At 40.4% G+C, this 18,176-nt stretch overlaps 1 protein-coding gene across 4 annotated transcripts in view; it reads right to left on the bottom strand.

Moving 5' to 3' along the window:
- Nucleotides 1-67: 67 nt before the first annotated feature.
- Nucleotides 68-18,176, bottom strand: part of GABRB1 (gamma-aminobutyric acid type A receptor subunit beta1) — a 147,020-nt gene continuing 128,911 nt past the window's right edge. For 3 of the 4 annotated variants that reach the window (XM_055701873.1, XM_055701877.1, XM_055701883.1), the window contains 4 exons: nt 17,865-18,002; nt 17,569-17,721; nt 16,118-16,368; nt 68-9,001 (listed from right to left, as the gene is read on the bottom strand). In XM_055701873.1, coding sequence (XP_055557848.1) covers nt 8,654-9,001; nt 16,118-16,368; nt 17,569-17,721; nt 17,865-18,002 — 890 coding nt within the window. In that variant the 3' untranslated portion in view covers nt 68-8,653. Of the gene's footprint in view, nt 9,037-14,620; nt 14,628-16,117; nt 16,369-17,568; nt 17,722-17,864; nt 18,003-18,176 lie in introns of all 4 variants that reach the window. The other variant, XM_055701888.1, reaches the window with a different exon arrangement.

Genomic DNA, 18,176 nt, shown 5'->3' with positions numbered 1-18,176 from the left:
CGCTTTACAAACAAAAGCAGTACAGAATCACAGAGTAGTTGGAGTTGAAAGGGACCTCTGGAGGTCATCTTGTCTCACTACCCTGCTCAAGCAAGGTCACTTAGAGCAGGCTACCCGGATGGCTTTTGAATATCTCCCAAGGATGGAGACGCCACAAACTCTCTAGGCAACCTGTTCAGTGCTCGGAAATTGCAGAAAAAGCACTGGGGCTTTATACAGAGTAAAATTTGAGGTTTTTATCTTACTTGATGGCTTTTCATTTAATATACTGAAAGCTCTCAAAAGGGAGTGCAGTGCTGCTGGAGAGGAGTTGACCTACGTAGACTGTGAAAAGGATATTCCCAGCCCACTTAATACAGCAGGTAACTGATAAATCCTACTCTAAACTTCTCTGAAACCATGTTGACTTTTGATTGTAGTATGTAACAAAAGTTAGAAGCTGTAATACTAGAGAAGACTACGCTAGAAATCTTACGGTGTCTACTATTTGTTAAACCATTTTTCCACATATAAAGAGAAAGTTATCTGTAATGCTTGCATAAATACAAATGTGTACTTATCATATGTGTGTGTATATTATGCATGTTTTGTATATATAAGAAGGCAAAATTAATAACTTACCTTCATAGTTTCAAAATTGGGGTCTTGAGTTTCTCCCACTATATTTTGTTATGCCATAGGTTTTCATATAAGCAACGTGTAAAATAACATGTATAAAAAAAATTGGACTTCAGAGGTCTTGTCAAAGAGGGAGGAGGAAGAGGGAAAAACTCGTAGGAAGGTTTCTATGAAAATTTCAATGATTTTTTGCTTTAAAAAAAAAAGTTCTGTTGTGATCTGACAGTAATAAATGTGCAATGAGCTGCTTTTTTGTGGATGTTAAGACTTTATTGAAAGTCAGAGTATTTTTCATATAACCATCAAAATGATGTTTTTGACAGAGGAGCATAACAACACCACATGAACAACTAGAGAGGGAGAGGAGCACCAGTTCATGAGCAGTTGAGAGCTAGCAGCTAAAACATGATTGTCACAGAACTGCATTTGAAACATGCATCCTGACCTTACATCTCTGCAGAGAAACGAACCGTCCTCGTAAGGCATGTAAAGGCCTCCAGTAGATGGAAAGGAAAAGGACCAAACAGAACGGAGAGGAGAGCTTGCCGCTCTGTATTTTGTACCATCTATCAGAAAACAGTTTTGTTATTTCTCTGCTCTGACAATTAGCTACTTCTGGAGTAAGCAAGATCTCCAGTTGTGACAGGTAAGACATTTGTGGAGATGGTACCAGGTCGAATTGATGAGAAAAGCTAGAGACTTCACAAGACTCGTTATAGTAGTGTCAGCTTCAATACACTTTGATGAACGCAGGTAGACATGAAAAGGTAGTGAATAGGAAAAGCGTACCTGTCAAGGAAGCATCTAAACCAAGCTCATGTGGCCAGGAGCATGTCTGTCAAGTATGCCTGGCTGTGCTCCCTTCTGGACTGAAGACTGGGAGGTTAGGTAAGGAAGTTGGTGTAACATTTCCACACAGAGGTTTCCATACAGCCCAGAGCACTTCAATGCACGTCACAACCCCACAATCTGGAGGAACTGTATGCTGGGACTAGAGTAAAATACAAGAACTGTACCAGTAACAAAAGCTGAGGAGGGGCTGTGATGTGAGGAGTGTCACTCACAGAGCCACTTCAGTCTGTGACTAGGGGGGAATCGGTGGTGGTGGTGGAAATCTTCCGAAGGCATAGGAATTGGACCAAAGGTGCAGGAGTTTAAGGAGACTCCATTAACGTAAAATAACTTGAAATTTTGTCCTTGCCTATCTGCTTACTTTGCCCATATCCATATTTTATTGTGTTCTTCCAGGCCTGAGCTCTTCTCATTAACTGGTTACACTAAGTGAGGCGGCTTTAGTATTTGTATGTCCCACCACACTAAATTGTAACAGTTGTTCCTCGGTGATGCTCCCCCTTTTGTCCTGTTTCAGGGACATGGGTTCATATTCTGCCACTGTTTGCTCCTGCAGAGCAGCTCACTTCTGGGTCCCATGGTTGCATGGGCAAAAAAAGGAAAACAACCATCATAAATATATTGATAAAACCTCTGTGGTTTTGCAGGTACTTTGTACAGACCTATTAAGCACGTAATTAAGAGCAAAACCAAAATTTTGTACAGTAGGCTCTTTGAACCAGAAGTCCTAATGAAAATAATACTTATAATGGACACACCGCTGTATGAAGTTTTAATTTCAACATGTAAAAAGCACCTACAGAAAATCACATTGCTTAAATAGACCTGCAATTTGAATCAGAAAATGCAGCATATCTTGATACAAAATATAAAAATGAATTATAAAAATGTTACTTGCTTTCCACTAGTGTTCGTTGCACTTCTCTGTTTCATAGAAATCTTCCTGTGATTTCAGAAAAAACGTGTTTTTAATGATCAACCATTTCAGCTTTGATCTTGGCATGCTATAGTGAATCAGATTTGGCTCCGACCTGCAAACCGTTGGTATGGAAGTGACTGTTGCAATGAAGCTGCTCTTGCAACAGGGCAATCGTGTATGTCAAGAATATGTATTTTCAAAACATCTATATAAGCCTGTAGAGCAATTTCTGAGTTCTGGAGCAAGCCTTTCTTGTAAGAAACATGCTGAAACATGATTGTACCTTTTTCTGAAGCGTGGTCTTAAAAGCCAGTAACGCCTTGTCCTGAAGTATGCACACTTTGCTATCCCTTTGAGTTGTGAACTAATATTTTTAATGAAGTATCAGAAATAAAGGTATTTTTACTCTTCTAGTACTGGAGAATGCTTCCATAAGTGCACCAAGATCACTTCTTTAAATCTGCCTTGATTACATTTGGCAGTACACTACGCTTCCCTCTGTAAACTTATAGTTTATACTTAGTTCTGGACCTCTCCAGAAAGACAAAAAGACTACTACCAAAATGTAGAAAAGGAGGCAAATCTCACAAAGATTCATCCTTCGGACTTTTACAAGCCCGTGTGCTTCACCTCATCAGGCTGCTCTGTGAAGTCTTCACAGGAGCAGAACCTGACGTTTTAAGCTGGTTTGTAGAGGATATACTGGATGTTCGACGCTTCATGCTGTCTATGGCTGAGAATTTTACTCAAAGGTACTCTTCATATGTGCTAGCACCAGCAGGAGTCCTACATAGAGAAGGCTTGGGCTACGTTTTAGCATGAGGTTAGTCAGCTAATTTAGCTAATACAGTAATGAAAGGCACTGGGAAGTGTGTAAATTTTTCTAATTGGGAACTACTATAGGTCCACGGGGACTGCTTTGGTGGTGGACTATCTGGGGGGAAGCATTCCTAAGACCATGTAGATTAAACAACTGTTTTCTGATGCCTACCATAAAAGAAGGAATTTTGTTTCTTGGGAATGCAGAGGTTTCAGTTCTTCCATATTTCTGTTTATGTTGATTTAGATGGGAGCTAAAGCAAGCATTGGGCAATCTGATGAGAATTGGTATTAACTGCCTTTGTAAAACCCGATTCTGAATTCTTTACCAATGCCGAAGTCTTATTCAGCTCTTTCTTGAAATGATTTGCCAGCTTTGTTTGTAAAGCTGCTGCAAACAATATTCAAAGTTAGTTGTCTCTGAAAATCTAAAGAAAATCAGGTAGTATGTTGTCAGCTAGATCAAAACGGCAAATGATGTTTCAGACGGGAACAAGGAAACTGATATGTTCATAGATGGGAACAAGGTTGCTGATGCTCTCACTGAAGTGCATAATCTGCCAGAGGAAACCCATCTTTATGAACATTTTTGGCAGTGTGATTGATATTTTATGCTTTCATGAGCATATACAGCTAGCCAGTGATAAGTTAAAACACGTTATTGATCAGAGAGAGTCTCTAGAGATGACATGCTTCTGCTGTCATTTAATTATTTTAGCTTCTCATTGGTAATGATAATCAAATACAATTGGATTTTGCCAAGAATAAGTGCTGAAGACCATTTCTTAGAATGGCACCAGGACAAGACAAGAGGTGATGTTTTTATAACATTTGGAGATTCAAAATTACCTATAAAATAATTCAGAAATAAACATGCCAAGGAGCAGACAACATAATTAGAGTTCACTCTGCACTCCAAGACAGTAAGTAGACCAAAGTGACCTAGTCTTCCTTTAAGAAATGCCAGATTTCTCATTTGTCTCTTAATTCTTTCATGCTGTGCATATATGTTTTGGTATCATTACATGCTGAAATTAAATATTCTTCTGTGATCTCCTGCTGCCTTTGAGCTGCAGGGTGGATGCCCACGGGGGTAGGAAGGCACATTCTTGTACAATCACAGATATGGGTCTTATGCCTTGCAATACAGAAGCCATTTAAAAATATTTTTGTACATAACAGGTGTAACACAGCCCCTATATTTGACTAATGCTCCCAAGGCAGTGTTAGCAATGCATCCTCAGTACATGGGAATTCACAAGAAGGTGCAGAGGCTCCTCAGTGATGGGAAACAGGAGCAGCTGGTGGAACATGGCCCCCAGCGCTGCATGACTTCCCTCATGATACATCTCAAGAAATCCTCCGCTTGCAGTACGAGGGGATGGAACATTTTCTATAAGGGTGAACAAGGTGAAAGAGCAAGTAACTGAAATGGCAACTTCTGTGCTGGTCAGTGGTAGCATGAAGGATAGGAATGCTGGCAGAAAGATTCCTGTGATACTGATTTTTTTTTTTTCTTTTTTTACTAATCAGGTTGGTGTTCATCGAGTATCTCTGTGCCAGAGAAGACGGGTGAGTTAACATGATCTTTGTCCTCTTGCTCAGCTAACTGCTTTGTTGAAACCTGTAAGAACGTGGTATCTCCTAGATCCCTACTGTTCTGCTATCTTGTAGTTGAAATTGTCAGCGGATTCAAATATTTTTGGGAGATTTCCAGGTAGGCACACAAACATGCACACACACTCAGGGGCAGTAGAAGCCCATATCTTTAGGAAACCTAGCTAAAAAGGACTTCCAACACAGGTTGCACGAGACAGCTGCCCAAATTGAAAGGGAGTTTAGCTGAAATCTAATTAGTAATAGTACCTTACCTATGCTGATCTTGATGTCTGCTTCCTAAGGGCAGGCAAACTAATTAGTGAAGTACAACAGTGATGGAGCTTAGCATTACATCATTATTCACCTTCATTGCTTAAAGTCAGCCAAATGACTCCACCCTGTTGATGGGAAGAGGTGTTTCTTTTGTACTCACTGATTTCTAGCTCTAGATGGCAGAGTGCGTGGGTAACCCATAAATAGACATATTTTTCCATCCTGTGCCTCTAATAACCACTGTCTTTTCCTTGCTGCCAAGCTATTGCTCTCAAGTGAGAAATGTTTTCTTCTGCTTTTTTTTCTAAAAGTAGTTGAAAGAGGGAAAATGTACTCGTTATGGTCATACACCATTATATACCGTTCCCAAGTTTGGGTTTTAATTCTCTTTTGAGGCTTTGAAAGGGGTTTTAGTTTAAATCCAATGTACCTTGCAAGCTTGTATGCCAAATTCTGTTTTCTTTACCAGAGTTAGTGGTTAGATGTGTGGATAGGAGCGGTGGGAGGCAGGAGGTGCTGGCTTTGGGGTAAGATAGTGCCTGCAGTAAGTGGCTCTTGCCTCTGTATGTGGTGGGGTTATTAGCCCCTGCTGCAGAGCTTTGCGCCGAGAGCTGGCAGCTGTTTCCTCCGTCAAGACTGTGGCTTCCAGCTCTTGATGCAGGCAGGCCTTGCTGCGTGCCGTTCAACACTGGCAGTTCTATTTTGGACAATGCTGTTCTGAAGGACTTCTGCATTTGCACTGCTTTTTGTTTGTTAATGGCCCTTCCTCTGCTCCATACCCTTTTTTTTTTTTTTTTTTTTTTTTTGCTTGGAACTGTACAATGTAATGGTTTTTAGCCCATGTGACTAACATCTGTGGGTGAAGTAGCTGGGTGATCCATAAAATAGAAACTATGTGTATGCAGATGCTAGGGTCTTACAAGAAAAATGCTGAAGACCAGTAAGGCTGATCTTTGCTCTTGTAATATAAGGTAAAGGATCCTTTTCTTAAGCTAAAATCTTGTTTCAGTGCCATGCTGCTTTTCCTAAATCTCCACTGTAGCTGTAAGAAGGGGTTGTAACATCTCTGCACCACTGGAACAGCTGGGTTAAATTACTGACCTGTGGTCTGCCTGTGAATATCTTTGAGAAATCAGGTAACGCAAATCCATGGGTCACTGACAGTGGTTTTTTTCAGAGTATTTTACCCTACAAATCTGTAGAATGTATTTCTTTCTTTATATTTATTTCTGCATATAACCTCAAATCTGGCAAGTGCACAAGCTCGTGGACCTATTCTCTCTGTTTGTAAAGTCCGGTGCCAGTTCATTGAATTCAAAACCATTTAATGGGGTATGTGTTTGGAATAGGCAGCATATATGGCCCTGCTGCTGTCTCCCTCCTGGGGCTCTTTTGGCAGTTACAGAAGTTCAGTTTACTTAGCATGCAAGACTTCCATATACAGCTAAAATGTTCATGATCTGAACATTGCTTAAATTTAACTAAAAAATTCATCAAAATGTCCCATGTGGAATGATGTGTGGCAGTTCTTAGTTTGGTTGCTGTTATGGTGCAAATGTTGAACATTTATTTGGAGTTGTTTTAGGGTGGGGATAGGCATACAAGTTGTAGCCTGTTCAGAAGAGCCATTTGACTGAATGAATATTTGTCCTGAATCACTTCAAGTTGTACTCACTGGCTGATTAATCTGGTAAAATTGTGCAACTCTTCAATAGAGTGCAGGTTAAAGGTTGTGACAGAGAGAAGACAGCTGAGGAAATCACCTTTGTGTTCCGTTGAGCTTCGGTTCTGTGGCTTCGGAGCCCACAGGAAAACTGATAGTCTCAAGGACCCCCCTAGACTACCAATGTCAAATGCCTGTTTTGCAGGCTTACATTTTTTTGTAATGAGTAAATTAAACCTATTCCCTTTCTTGTTTGATGTTTTATCATGCCAGTCTGTTTCTGCAGGAGCCTGCTGCATAAACAAAGGGAAGGGGCAGCAGGTCCTGATCTGTTAGGAGGTCCAGGTCTTGCAGGATGTGGCAAGCATTAACATGTAGGAGTGTTTCATTTATTATTAAGTTCTGATTGATTAAAAAGTTGTAATGTCAGCTGGCGATAAGGTCACCGGTTGACCTTACTGCCAGTCAGTGTGGAACTGGTGTAGAAGCTTTCCATCACTCGTTTGTATTCCCTACTAATTCCTAACTGTGGGTATTGCTGCTTACTGATTGTCCTGATCAAAGTTTCTTTCTGTACCAGCTGGCACTGATGAAAAATCACCTTGGTACCTCCACAGGCTCTGCTGGCTTGTATATCTTGGTTCTCTTAAAACTATGAAACACTTTCAATACAAAATAAAATTCAACCGCTAATAGTTCTGTTTCAATCAAATGCTATGTTAGGCACCATAGAGTTAAAACTGTTAAAACTCCCCTGGCAATAGAAGAGGAATGGATTTGATACAGATAGGAGATGACTGACCAGTTGCTACCCAATTGCAGGGACCTTCGCCTGTGGTCCCTCGGCTGGAGTTGTGTCAGGCGATAAGCAGCCGGATGGGGAGAAGCAACTCCTCAGGAGCAGTGCACCCAGCATCACTAGTGTGTTGCAGGACTCAGCCGTATCTCCTGTTCCTCAGCAGAGTAAGGCAATCTACAGGAAACTGCATGCAGAAATCTCCTCAGATCTGTTCCCAGACACCTGCCAGCTTTTGGGAGAATGTGTTGCAATTATCAGCCACAGGCAACCTGGGAGTCAAAAAGGTGGCCGCTTGAGGCCTGGGGTATCCCTCAGTAGTTGCTTCCAGGAATGAACACGTCTGTGTGTCCTACTTTTTAATACAAAATTATAAATGGCACAATTGTTCTCAGCAATTTCGACTTTGCTACTTTGTGGAAATAAGTTGGATCCAGTTAGGAGTCCATCAGCTGATTCCTTAGTTGGAAACTTGGTGGGATTTGTCTCTGCTACCCTTCCTTTCTTTTGAAGATCCCTGCCTCTTTGAAAATGTGAATTGACTTTTCCTTGAGTGGTACTTCTCACGGACACTATGGAAACACTTCCCAGTATAACTATTAACTTTGAAATGATGTGTGATATAATAGTTACAATCCTTCAAACAGTTATTTCTTCAAATTTCTCTGTGCTTTAAATGCTGAAAGACTGTGACATAACTACTACTTTGAGTTGTTTTACTGCCTCATTTGGAAGCATGCTGCCATAGGCTGCCAATATATGGTAAGAAATACAGTAATACTAATTTTTATTCCATTAAAAAAAAAAAGAGAGATAAAAGTGGGTACAGAAAGGTCATGGGTGATGCATGAACTCTATAAAAAATCAAAGTATAGCACTTTTGCTGAAGATGCTTTTTAAGAGCACATCTGTACTATACTTATCTGTGAATGGTGAGGCTGGATTTGGGTTGGGTTCTTTTTTTTCTTCAAAAGCTTAAATCTAGAAGTATTCGATGGCTGGGTATCTTACCTTGAACATGTTATGGCTACTGCAGTTCTTCAGAGTTAACAAAATTGAGAAGGAAAAGAAACAAGTCTAATTATGTTAGTCTATGGTAACATTATTGCATAAATTAGTGCACATAATACAGCCAGTAAACAACATTGAAAAGAATAAATGTGATGGGAAAGACCATTCTGGACCACTTGTCTATCAAGTTAACATCAGTCAAATCGGGGATTTTGACTTTGATCTGGGATGCCCTTCTTCGTAAGCGTCCTTTTTTATGAAGCCTGTGCCTGTCCAGAACACTCCTGCTGTAGAGGTCTCTGCTGGAAGTGGCTCTTCTGTACTGCAGGTTGGCGCTGTCGTACGTGTACGTGGTGGCTCGAGGGTCACAGAGGCTTGTGAACACGTCTGAGCTGCTGACATCATTTCGTATTTCAAGTGGGCTAAGAAGCACATTTCCATGGGGATCAACCTGTGTCAAGGAAGGAACGTGAATTAGACAAGTTCCTCAGGCAGCCCAAGGTTTTTTCCAGATGGACGGGTGACTTCTGGCTCTGCTGCTGAGGCACTCCTGGCGCTGCTGTGACAGTCATGTCTTGTGCAGCGTTGACAAAAAGTGAAAAGGTACTGAGTACACTTTCCTGACTAGTGTGAAATTATTATTAAGCATCTAAACACCTTCCATCCAGACCTGGCCTCTTGGTCTGGGACCTTTTAATTCAGTTTGTTATCTCGGCCCCTGTAAAGTAAGACTTTTCTAATTTTATCTTTAACTTAGAACATGGTTTTTATGAAATACTGATATTTAATGCCTGGTGACCTGACACTCGAAGCTTTCACGTACTCAAGATGAAAATAAAATGTTGCTGTCTCTGCTCGTTTTGTACAGGTTTATACAGAGTTAGTGCTGTAGGTTAGTTTAAAAATTGCTTTTGTAACAATAAGTTCATCATACGAAGAGCACGTAGGTACACGTGCATTTTATCTGTTACTGTAAAATACTTGTGATGAGAATTAATTTTTGAGAATTACTATATTGCAGGATGGAAATCCCCACTCCCCACAGCATACTATTAACTTGTTCATATGGAGACAGAATAATTTATTTTACTTGATGAAACCTTACATTCAGTTGCACTTTTATATGCTGGTATCAGAAGCAGTTGTTTCAAATACGTTTATCACTGAATTTTGTGCTGTTAGTCAGGGCACTGTTTCAAGTACCTAAAACTGGAAATTGCAACTAATATGTACATGTCTGGCAGAAACAATCATATATGTGTAGACATAAAATATTTTAATATCATTGCCTTTTGTGTGTATGAATGTAATTAAGTATGGATTGCTGCATTACTACAAAGTGTTTATCTTTTCACTCTTTACTTTTCTACGTGTCTGTAGTAAAACCTCTTTTAGGAAAAGTTTTTTGGTGTTCCCAGGATGACTCCTGACTTCTCCATAAAGACTTCCTAGATGTTTCAAATTCTCAGGCATTTAAACATCCACGGTAGCTCATATGAGGGAAATATGCTCAGGACACAGACCTCTTAAATGAAACTTCAAAGACTTCACCTTGAGGCTTGAATATTAAAATTCTTTTTTGTAAACTGTGGTGTTGGACCTACCCCAAATATGTTACAATCTATACCATGGCTGTCTGGGGATACCTTTGTACCAAGGAAAATTACTTCTTCATGATGTCTAGTCTTGTGAAACATCAGTGATATGCAATGCTTGGGTCACACGCTGAGACTTACATTTTTAGTGAGACATAGCAGAGCTAGGAAATGGTATAATCATCTACAGCAGGTTCGAAGTATGTTCAAGAAAAAACCCCAAGCAGAGCACAAGGGGAAATCCAGACTCTGGGGGATGCTGCAGAGGAAAGCTGGAAGCCAGAGAAAGCCTGGGTTCCACCTGGCAGCGTGGAAGATGTTCCTTCCCATCACTAGAAGGAGAAAATGTTGCGTGATAGCTGCTGGCATATATACACTGTGCCAGACTAAGCACTTACTAACTGAAAACACAGAAGTGAAGGGGCTATTTGTACAAAAGCCACCCAGGAGAGCTGTGAGGGAAAAAAAGTCTTCTAAATGGAATAGTAACTCACCACAGACAGAAGATGCACTACTCTGGTTTAGTGCCTGGTTCTGTACACACTGAAATGAGTTTTCAGTGGGAACATCCCAATTCCCACCACTGTTTTTGGTGGGAAAAGCTCACATATTCTGAGTTAGAGAGGCTAGCTGGTCACAAAGGAGCATGGTGTTTGCAATCTTTATTTGAGATAAGGGCTACTCAGTTTACTTTTTTGGTCAAGTCTTAAAATTTAGGCAGAGGGAAGACCTAAGCCAGGGTTTCCTACTCTGCAGAGGACTGCCATAGCTATGGGACTACTCATTGTACCCCTAAGTTCTGACTTTTTCTGTGGAAAAAGCAACAATCTCAGAGTTGTCTCCATGTAAAAAGGAATTTTTTTTTTTAATTCTCAGAAACTCTGATAGATCAACCTGTTCTTCCCAGTTTTACAAAATAGCTCTTTAAGCTGTCTTTGATTACATAATGTAATGTTTAAGCTAATTGACTTTAGTGCTGTGATAGTAGTAGCAGTAGCACAAGCATCATTAAGCAGTTGTTATGGCTTCTCTTTTGTGAAGACAACTCATAACTGCCTACAATCTAAAGTGATTCATAGGGATGTTTCTTAAACTAACACACCCTGACAGCTTATTATAAGTCAAGCAGCATATGAATTCCCCCTTTAAGTGTTATGAATGAGCCTGTTATATTTTAAAATTAGTTTTATTTAAATCATTTTAGGTGGGATGATTTGTATACATCATGAAGTAATTCAGTCTTTGAATTGCGGTCTTTGTAATTCAGAGCAAAGGGCCTTATGCTAATCTTGAATAAATTAGCTCAGAAAAGTATAAAGGCTCTACTTATGTACCTGGGTCAAATTCTTCACTTGTGCAACATGAAGCTGGACTAACAGTTAATTTCCCACATTGTTAAAAACCCTTTCAGAATTGATTGAAGTTCACTCCAAAATATTCTTAAAACTTGTGCAGCTGAGGTTTTGTTACTGAAGCATAGGAGTTCTAAATTCTACAAATTCCTGTAGGAATCTGGAAAATGTACAGATTGTTAAGGGATCCCCCAAAAGGACTTGTTACTAGTTTTGTTTATGTTAATGTTAGAACAAATCAACAGCAAATGACTGGACAGTAAAAGCTGTACATTTTCTGTCTTAAAATATTTTCTCCCTTACTTGATACGAGGTTACCTGGGGCTTGCGGTCAGTCCTGTGCTGGAGGAAGCCTGTGCATCAGAAACAGCCAGCAGACTTTGACTTATTTCACCCTGTGTCTCAGTGAAGAGGCTCTTTCACCTCACCAGGTATGTACTGCAGTTGTACACAGTCTTTGACACATTTGCATCAGATGGCATGGCAAAAAATGGGGATGGAAGAGTCAAGGCTCTGTCTGCTCAGTTTTCTGGCCCCCTGCTTTGGAGCAGAGTATCTCAGTCCCCTCCTTAGGTAGGAAAGATGAGCCATATCAAGCCCAGAGTTCTTCCTTGCTTGGATGCAATGCATTTATTCTTTCTTTCAGATACGACCTCGTTGTTCTTTCGCTGGAGTGCCCTAAATTTTATTACATAAACTGATTATTGCTCAGATGAAAGCAGGATTTCTTGCTTAACAGATATTCTGAGCCTAAATGTGTGTTTGCACAAACATACACACTTAGCCTTGTTTGTACAATGCATACATTTTGCCTAAAGTTATAGAAAGCTGAAGAATTGTTACTTTTTTTGTCTTTTGAACATATCATGACGAATACGTGAGCAGGATGTTAAAGCATCTAAAGCTGATGTGTTAGTCATCTAGTATAATTATGAAAGCGTAAATATGCTTCTGATGCATGTACATGGTGACACTTCTTGTAATGACATTTGTACCCATATTGAGCGTGTATCTATATTGATTTTATAGATTTTTAATTCTTTGCTTGCACTGGAACTACGTAAAACATCAATCAGCACAGGTATATATATATGAATCTTCATCAGTGATGTAAAGCCTTGATGTGTGCTCAGGAAACAAAGAAGAATTAATAATTTGTCTTGTATGTGTACTTAGAAAATGAGTTTCCTGCTTAGGAGTGTCAAATGACATTGTAAGTGTAAAATAGTTAAAGTAATAAAAAGACCCCAAAATAACAATCCTGTGCTGACCACATAAAAATTAGTCAGTTCTAGGGGAGGAGCACACTGGCATTCCTTGACAGAGGATGGGTCTCAGATGCTTAGTGCTGTTTGGAATGGGTTTTTACCTACCTACTTTTTTAATGTTAAGTGTTGGGAGAGAAAAGGTAAGAACTTTTGTTTTGTCTCAATACAAAAACATCTTTTCTTTTTCTTAAGTTGAAAGATTCAGGGCCATGCTACTCATACAAGCCGTCTTGTGGAACAAATGCAGTAGTGTTATCACAACCAGATCTGCAAAGAAACAGGTTATGCTCAGCAGGGGTATACTTCTTGAGGCGTGGGTTTACTTGAAGGCTGAGCTAGCTGTGTGGTTATGTGCTCCCTCCTTTTTCTCCTTCCAGTAGCCACTGTACTGGAAAATTGTACGTTGTCCTTGCAGCCTGTGGCTGGTCTCTGGCTTTGCATCCCAGGTGTTTTGTGGTTCATAGAAGGTTTGAAAGGAAGGTGAGATGCTCTGCAGAACTGGGGAGCAAGAGACCATGCTTGTTGCCATTTATGAACCCCTTGATGGCTCAGCCCCTTACGCAGTTACGATTGCATCCTGCCTCTTTCTCATGCTTAAGAGGCATCTTCTGTGTAATGCTTATTCATATTATAATTGTCTGGTGAAACAGAAGCAGTTGAATGCATGGATTACCTTGCTAGGTGGTTTGTCCTATTTAACCATAATTATGGTGGTTTCCTCAGTGACATCTAGCTTCAACAAATGGACAAGGAGATATAAACAGCATTTATGCTTTATTCAGAGAAACAGAAAGCATGTTTATTACAAGTTAATATTGTTTTTGCGTATTAAAAATTAAGATGGTATAAGTTGTGAAACTGGAGGGGCTTTACTTCCACCTTCTTCATTCTGTAGAGCAAGCAACAGCCACATATGAAATAGCATTATGGTTTCATTTTCCATTGGGTCTTCTTTATACTGTGTTAATGTCACGGCCAGTTTGCTGAGTGTTGCTCACATGTCTAACGCTTTTGTTATCTGGTGAAGGAATTTGAACTCCTGGTTGTGGCAGATGGAAACAAGAAATATCTTCACCTGGCACAAAGAGAGGAAGCACTGTTACATATCTTCTATTGGTTATAGGTGTCTTTATGGATAAGTGGTATGGATCAAGAGTAAAAGGGAAAAAATATCCTATAGCTGTAGATACTTACATCTGTGTTTCTTTTGTGCTCCAAAACCACTTTCCCCTGCTCTGGTACAGACATCATAATACCAGTGAAAAGTCTCAAAATATGACGGAGAGCGGCTGGGAGCTGTCTTCACTAGAGATCACATAACTTTACTGTGTCCCACTGCTCTGCTCATGTGCATTCTTCCTGCTGAAGACAGAAATACGGCTGCTGGACATCAGCATTTCCATGCTGAGTAAAATGAATGCTCACAAGCTCCCACATCAACGTATCTCCAGTGGGATAACAAAATCCATTGATACCTATTCACAAGTGTGTGTCTGCATGTGTGCGTGTAGGTGTGTATTTCTCTCTCTCACTCTCTAAAATCACAAACCTGCTCTGTACAGGCAGAAAGCAGTCTGTTCACTTAAAGCATTCTAAGTCTCAGAATGGAATTGCAGTCTACAGTGTGGACAGTTGCAAATCCTAGTACAAAGAGAAATGCTGGTGTATGATATGCATGTGGTGCTCTGAGAAGTTCGAGTGGGATTGCAAACACTTTCTATTCCATTCTGAGTACTAGTCTCAGTGTAATCTTTGCCAGTGTAACATTTAGACAAAAGCTTTCAGTCATTAAGTTAGGACTTTTTGTTAGTTAAACAAACTCGCCAAATACGTAAGAGAAAGAGCTTACCTGCACTCTTATCCTTCACACTGTTTCATCCTTTACTCAGTTCAGTGCACTGGGGCCCATAAAGCCAAGGCTGACCTCTGGAGAAGTGTTTTCCTTTTCATCATGAATCCTTGCTGTGCTTCTTCTCACCTAGGCTGGGTTATCTCAGGAGCTGTTGAGGTGGCTGGTTAGAGTTTGTGGGCTTTGTTGGGTTTTTTCCACTTATTTTCCACAGAAATGGACAGACAGTGCCTGCACACAGCAATCTGTAACAGGATGGCTTACCTCCTCTGCTCTGTGGAGGACAATACTTTGTGGGACCCTGGAGACTGCTGCAAGTCTAAACTGAATTTGTGCACCCGTTGTAATAAAGCATCTCCTACACATTGGGACAGGAGGCAGATGTGGGTAAGGACTTTTAATGGGCTTATGAGTTCACTGAGACTGAGGACATGACTCTGTTAATGATGCTTAACCGTAGTGGCAGGGCTGCTGGGATACAAGGCACACAACTCTAGTACTAATAAAATATCACAGAGTTTCTGAAATGCACTTCCTGACATGTATGTGGAATTGCAACCATCCATTAAGCTAAGGTCTTACCTGCTGGAGCTTTGTGTGCCGGTCTCGTGCTTCAAGCCGAGCAGAGGGCTCACATACAGTTTGGTCCAAATGTTATCACCCCAGGCCACAACAGCACAGGAGATTATAGGACAGCCTGGGCAAGATCTCGTAAATACTTGGATGTAATATATTGTAAGAAAAGCAGAGAACAGAAGAACATTTTTGGCTCATGAGGATATGTATTTTCCTCTGAGTCAGACTGGGCCAAATACACTTAAGGGAAGTGTTTATTTCTGAAAAACTGGGAAAAAATGAAATAGGTTTATAGAAGTTTACAAGTGCTCAGTGATGTACTGCTGAAAATTAAACTTTTCCAAGTTAAAAAAATGTCCATAGTATTACTTCCTGGAGTTTGTCTGGCTTGTTTTTTAAGAGGGTGTAGCTGTGGTCTGCTTGAATTTAGCCTGAGGGAAAAGTCGTGACATCTGTGAAAGCTGTTATAACCTAGCAGCAGCATCCTTACATTTCTGGAAGCTCAGTGGTGTGGGCTTCATTCAGAACTCACTGAAACAAACGTGTCTGTCTTTGCTTTTTAGTTTTGTTAAAGTTTTATATGTAAAGAGGAACTATATAATAAACATTTCTTCTATATCACCTTGTGTGGCAAAGAAATATACAGTTGAAATGGTAAATATTTAACTTCCTTGTACCCCTTGCATTTCTTCTGTGCTGCAAAGAAAAGCTTGCTCTGAATATTCTTCTCCATTTTATGTAGTTTCTTACTCTGTTTTCAGTTGAAAATGGAATAAACATGTTGCTGTAATCTCCTTAAAATACAATTTTTCTCCAGACAATCCTAAATACTTTTGCATATGTCTTCAAACCGCATTTATCACTATCATCATATACATCAACACTGTCACAGCAGAAATAATTGAAAAGTTGGCTTGAACATTTTACCTGGACTGTATTTGTTTCCAGTCTGCTCTTCTCGCCTGTAGCATGTCCTGCCCTTCCTGCTGCCTTTTTTTGACGTTGGGGCCCTTTCCCAAAGAATATGTAGTTTACAAAGGCATATTCCAGCAAGGCAAGGAACACAAACACAAAGCATCCCATCAGGTAAATATCTATTGCCTTGACGTAGGGAATCTTTGGCAAGGTCTCCCTGAGGTGGGTGCTGATGGTGGTCATGGTCAGCACAGTTGTGATTCCTGCGAAAGGAAGCAAAAGACATGGAGTAAGCAGGCAGGGAAGGAGATTTGAGCATGAAAGGCCTAATGGCAGCATTGCCCAGCTACCATGCACTTCTCATGCAGGTGGCTTAATTACGAGAACAGATTCTTAACAGCAAGGGAATGTGTTTTGCAGGACTGGAAAGGAAGATAATCCTTGCAAGCCTGTGAATAGCACCTTTCTTGGCTTTCTGTGCATCACAGGGTGAACGAAATAGCCTTCAAAAGCCCAGGCTACCTTGGTACATCTTGCCTTAATTTTTGCAATAACGCTGCTAGGGAACACGGTGTTCCATAGCTGACCTAGATAGCAGAGAGCTCATCACTGTATTTACAGCAGCAGCCCTGTGGCTTGCATTGCTCTGGGGAACTGGATTAAGTATCTAGCTTTTGACTGAAAACAGAGGGTTGAAAGGAGAAAGGGAAGCTTTATGATAAAGTGATGGTCTTTGATGAAGAGAAAGTGATATATGTGCTTGTACCAAACAGCTTTTCCTGTTAGAGGGGTGCTTGCAAGTAAAGCATTTCCATCTTACTGTTATCCATCGCTGCATGATTCTTTCTTTCTTTCTAATGCATCTAAATAATAGCTCTAGGCACAGGTGTAATGAGCTAAATTTACAGAGAGGTGGGACAAAATAAAGGTGGAACAAAATGCTTTCTGGCTTTAGCAGTTGAAAAGCATATGTGCCTTAAAGCGCAGATGGTGGTAGAAGATCTTGGTTCTTATGGAAAGTTGTAGGAAAGAACATGGTACAGGAAACTTGGTGTAAGCTGGTACCACTCCACTTTGGGAGGAACTTGAGTATTCATTCCAGCCACACATCTGGCCTGAGAGGATGCTTTTTAACATCAAAGAAATGTTGATGCAGCACAGTATAGGTACCCTTGGCCACCCAAATTAGACCTTTATGCTTACATTTGGAAGCAAGATACTTTTGACCTGATCCAAAAACCATTATGGCAACTGGAAGTCAGTCAGGATCCCAACCTAACTGCAGGGTGAGAACATCAGATCTAGGCAAGGTGGCACCTGCCTGCCTTCCTAGTGATGAAGACCCTACGCTGCATATGTAAGCTCACAATTAATGCTGCTACAATCACCTGTATGGATTCAGTGCTACTGTATTCGAAGACAACAAGCATCTATGTAGTTCAGTGATTTTGAAAAGAAGTTACCTAGAGCAACTCTGGCTGCAGAAGCATCATAATTGATCCAAAAAGATACCCACGACAGAATTGTGATCAGTGTGGAAGGCATGTAGGTTTGCAAAATGAAGTATCCGATATTTCTTTTAAGCCGGAAGCTAAGGGATAATCGAGGATATGCTCCTGAAAGAAAGAAGTCACATAATAACTGATGTCTAACACAAGTTAGACACTGATATTTCTGGGTTGGGGAAGAGGGGGGAGCTTTTTTAACTAACCAGTACTTACCTGTTTTAAATTCCACTCTCTTTGATACCATTTCTTACCTGTTGTAAATTCCACTCTCTTAGATACCATCTTGTAATCAACAATAGAGAATTGTGGGAGCTCGATGTTACTAACTCCCGTCACTGCCGACTCTCCTCCATTCCAGTAAAATTCAATATCATCAGTAGTGTATCCATCTGAAACAGAGGCACAATTTGATTATTGATTTTTCATTTTATTTTATTACTTGGCTTAAATAGTTGCAGTTAAAGTGGAGGGAGCTGCTGTCAGTCAGGAATTCAGCCTTCTCTGATGTGACATTTCTGTTGTACAGTAGCCATGTAGCCTCCTCCATACCCAGGGGAAGATTC

This window comes from Falco cherrug, chromosome 1 (assembly GCF_023634085.1).
Source record: "Falco cherrug isolate bFalChe1 chromosome 1, bFalChe1.pri, whole genome shotgun sequence".
Lineage (NCBI taxonomy): Eukaryota > Metazoa > Chordata > Aves > Falconiformes > Falconidae > Falco > Falco cherrug.
Note: the sequence above shows the minus strand (reverse complement) of the source record. Positions and strands in the feature narration are given on the sequence as shown.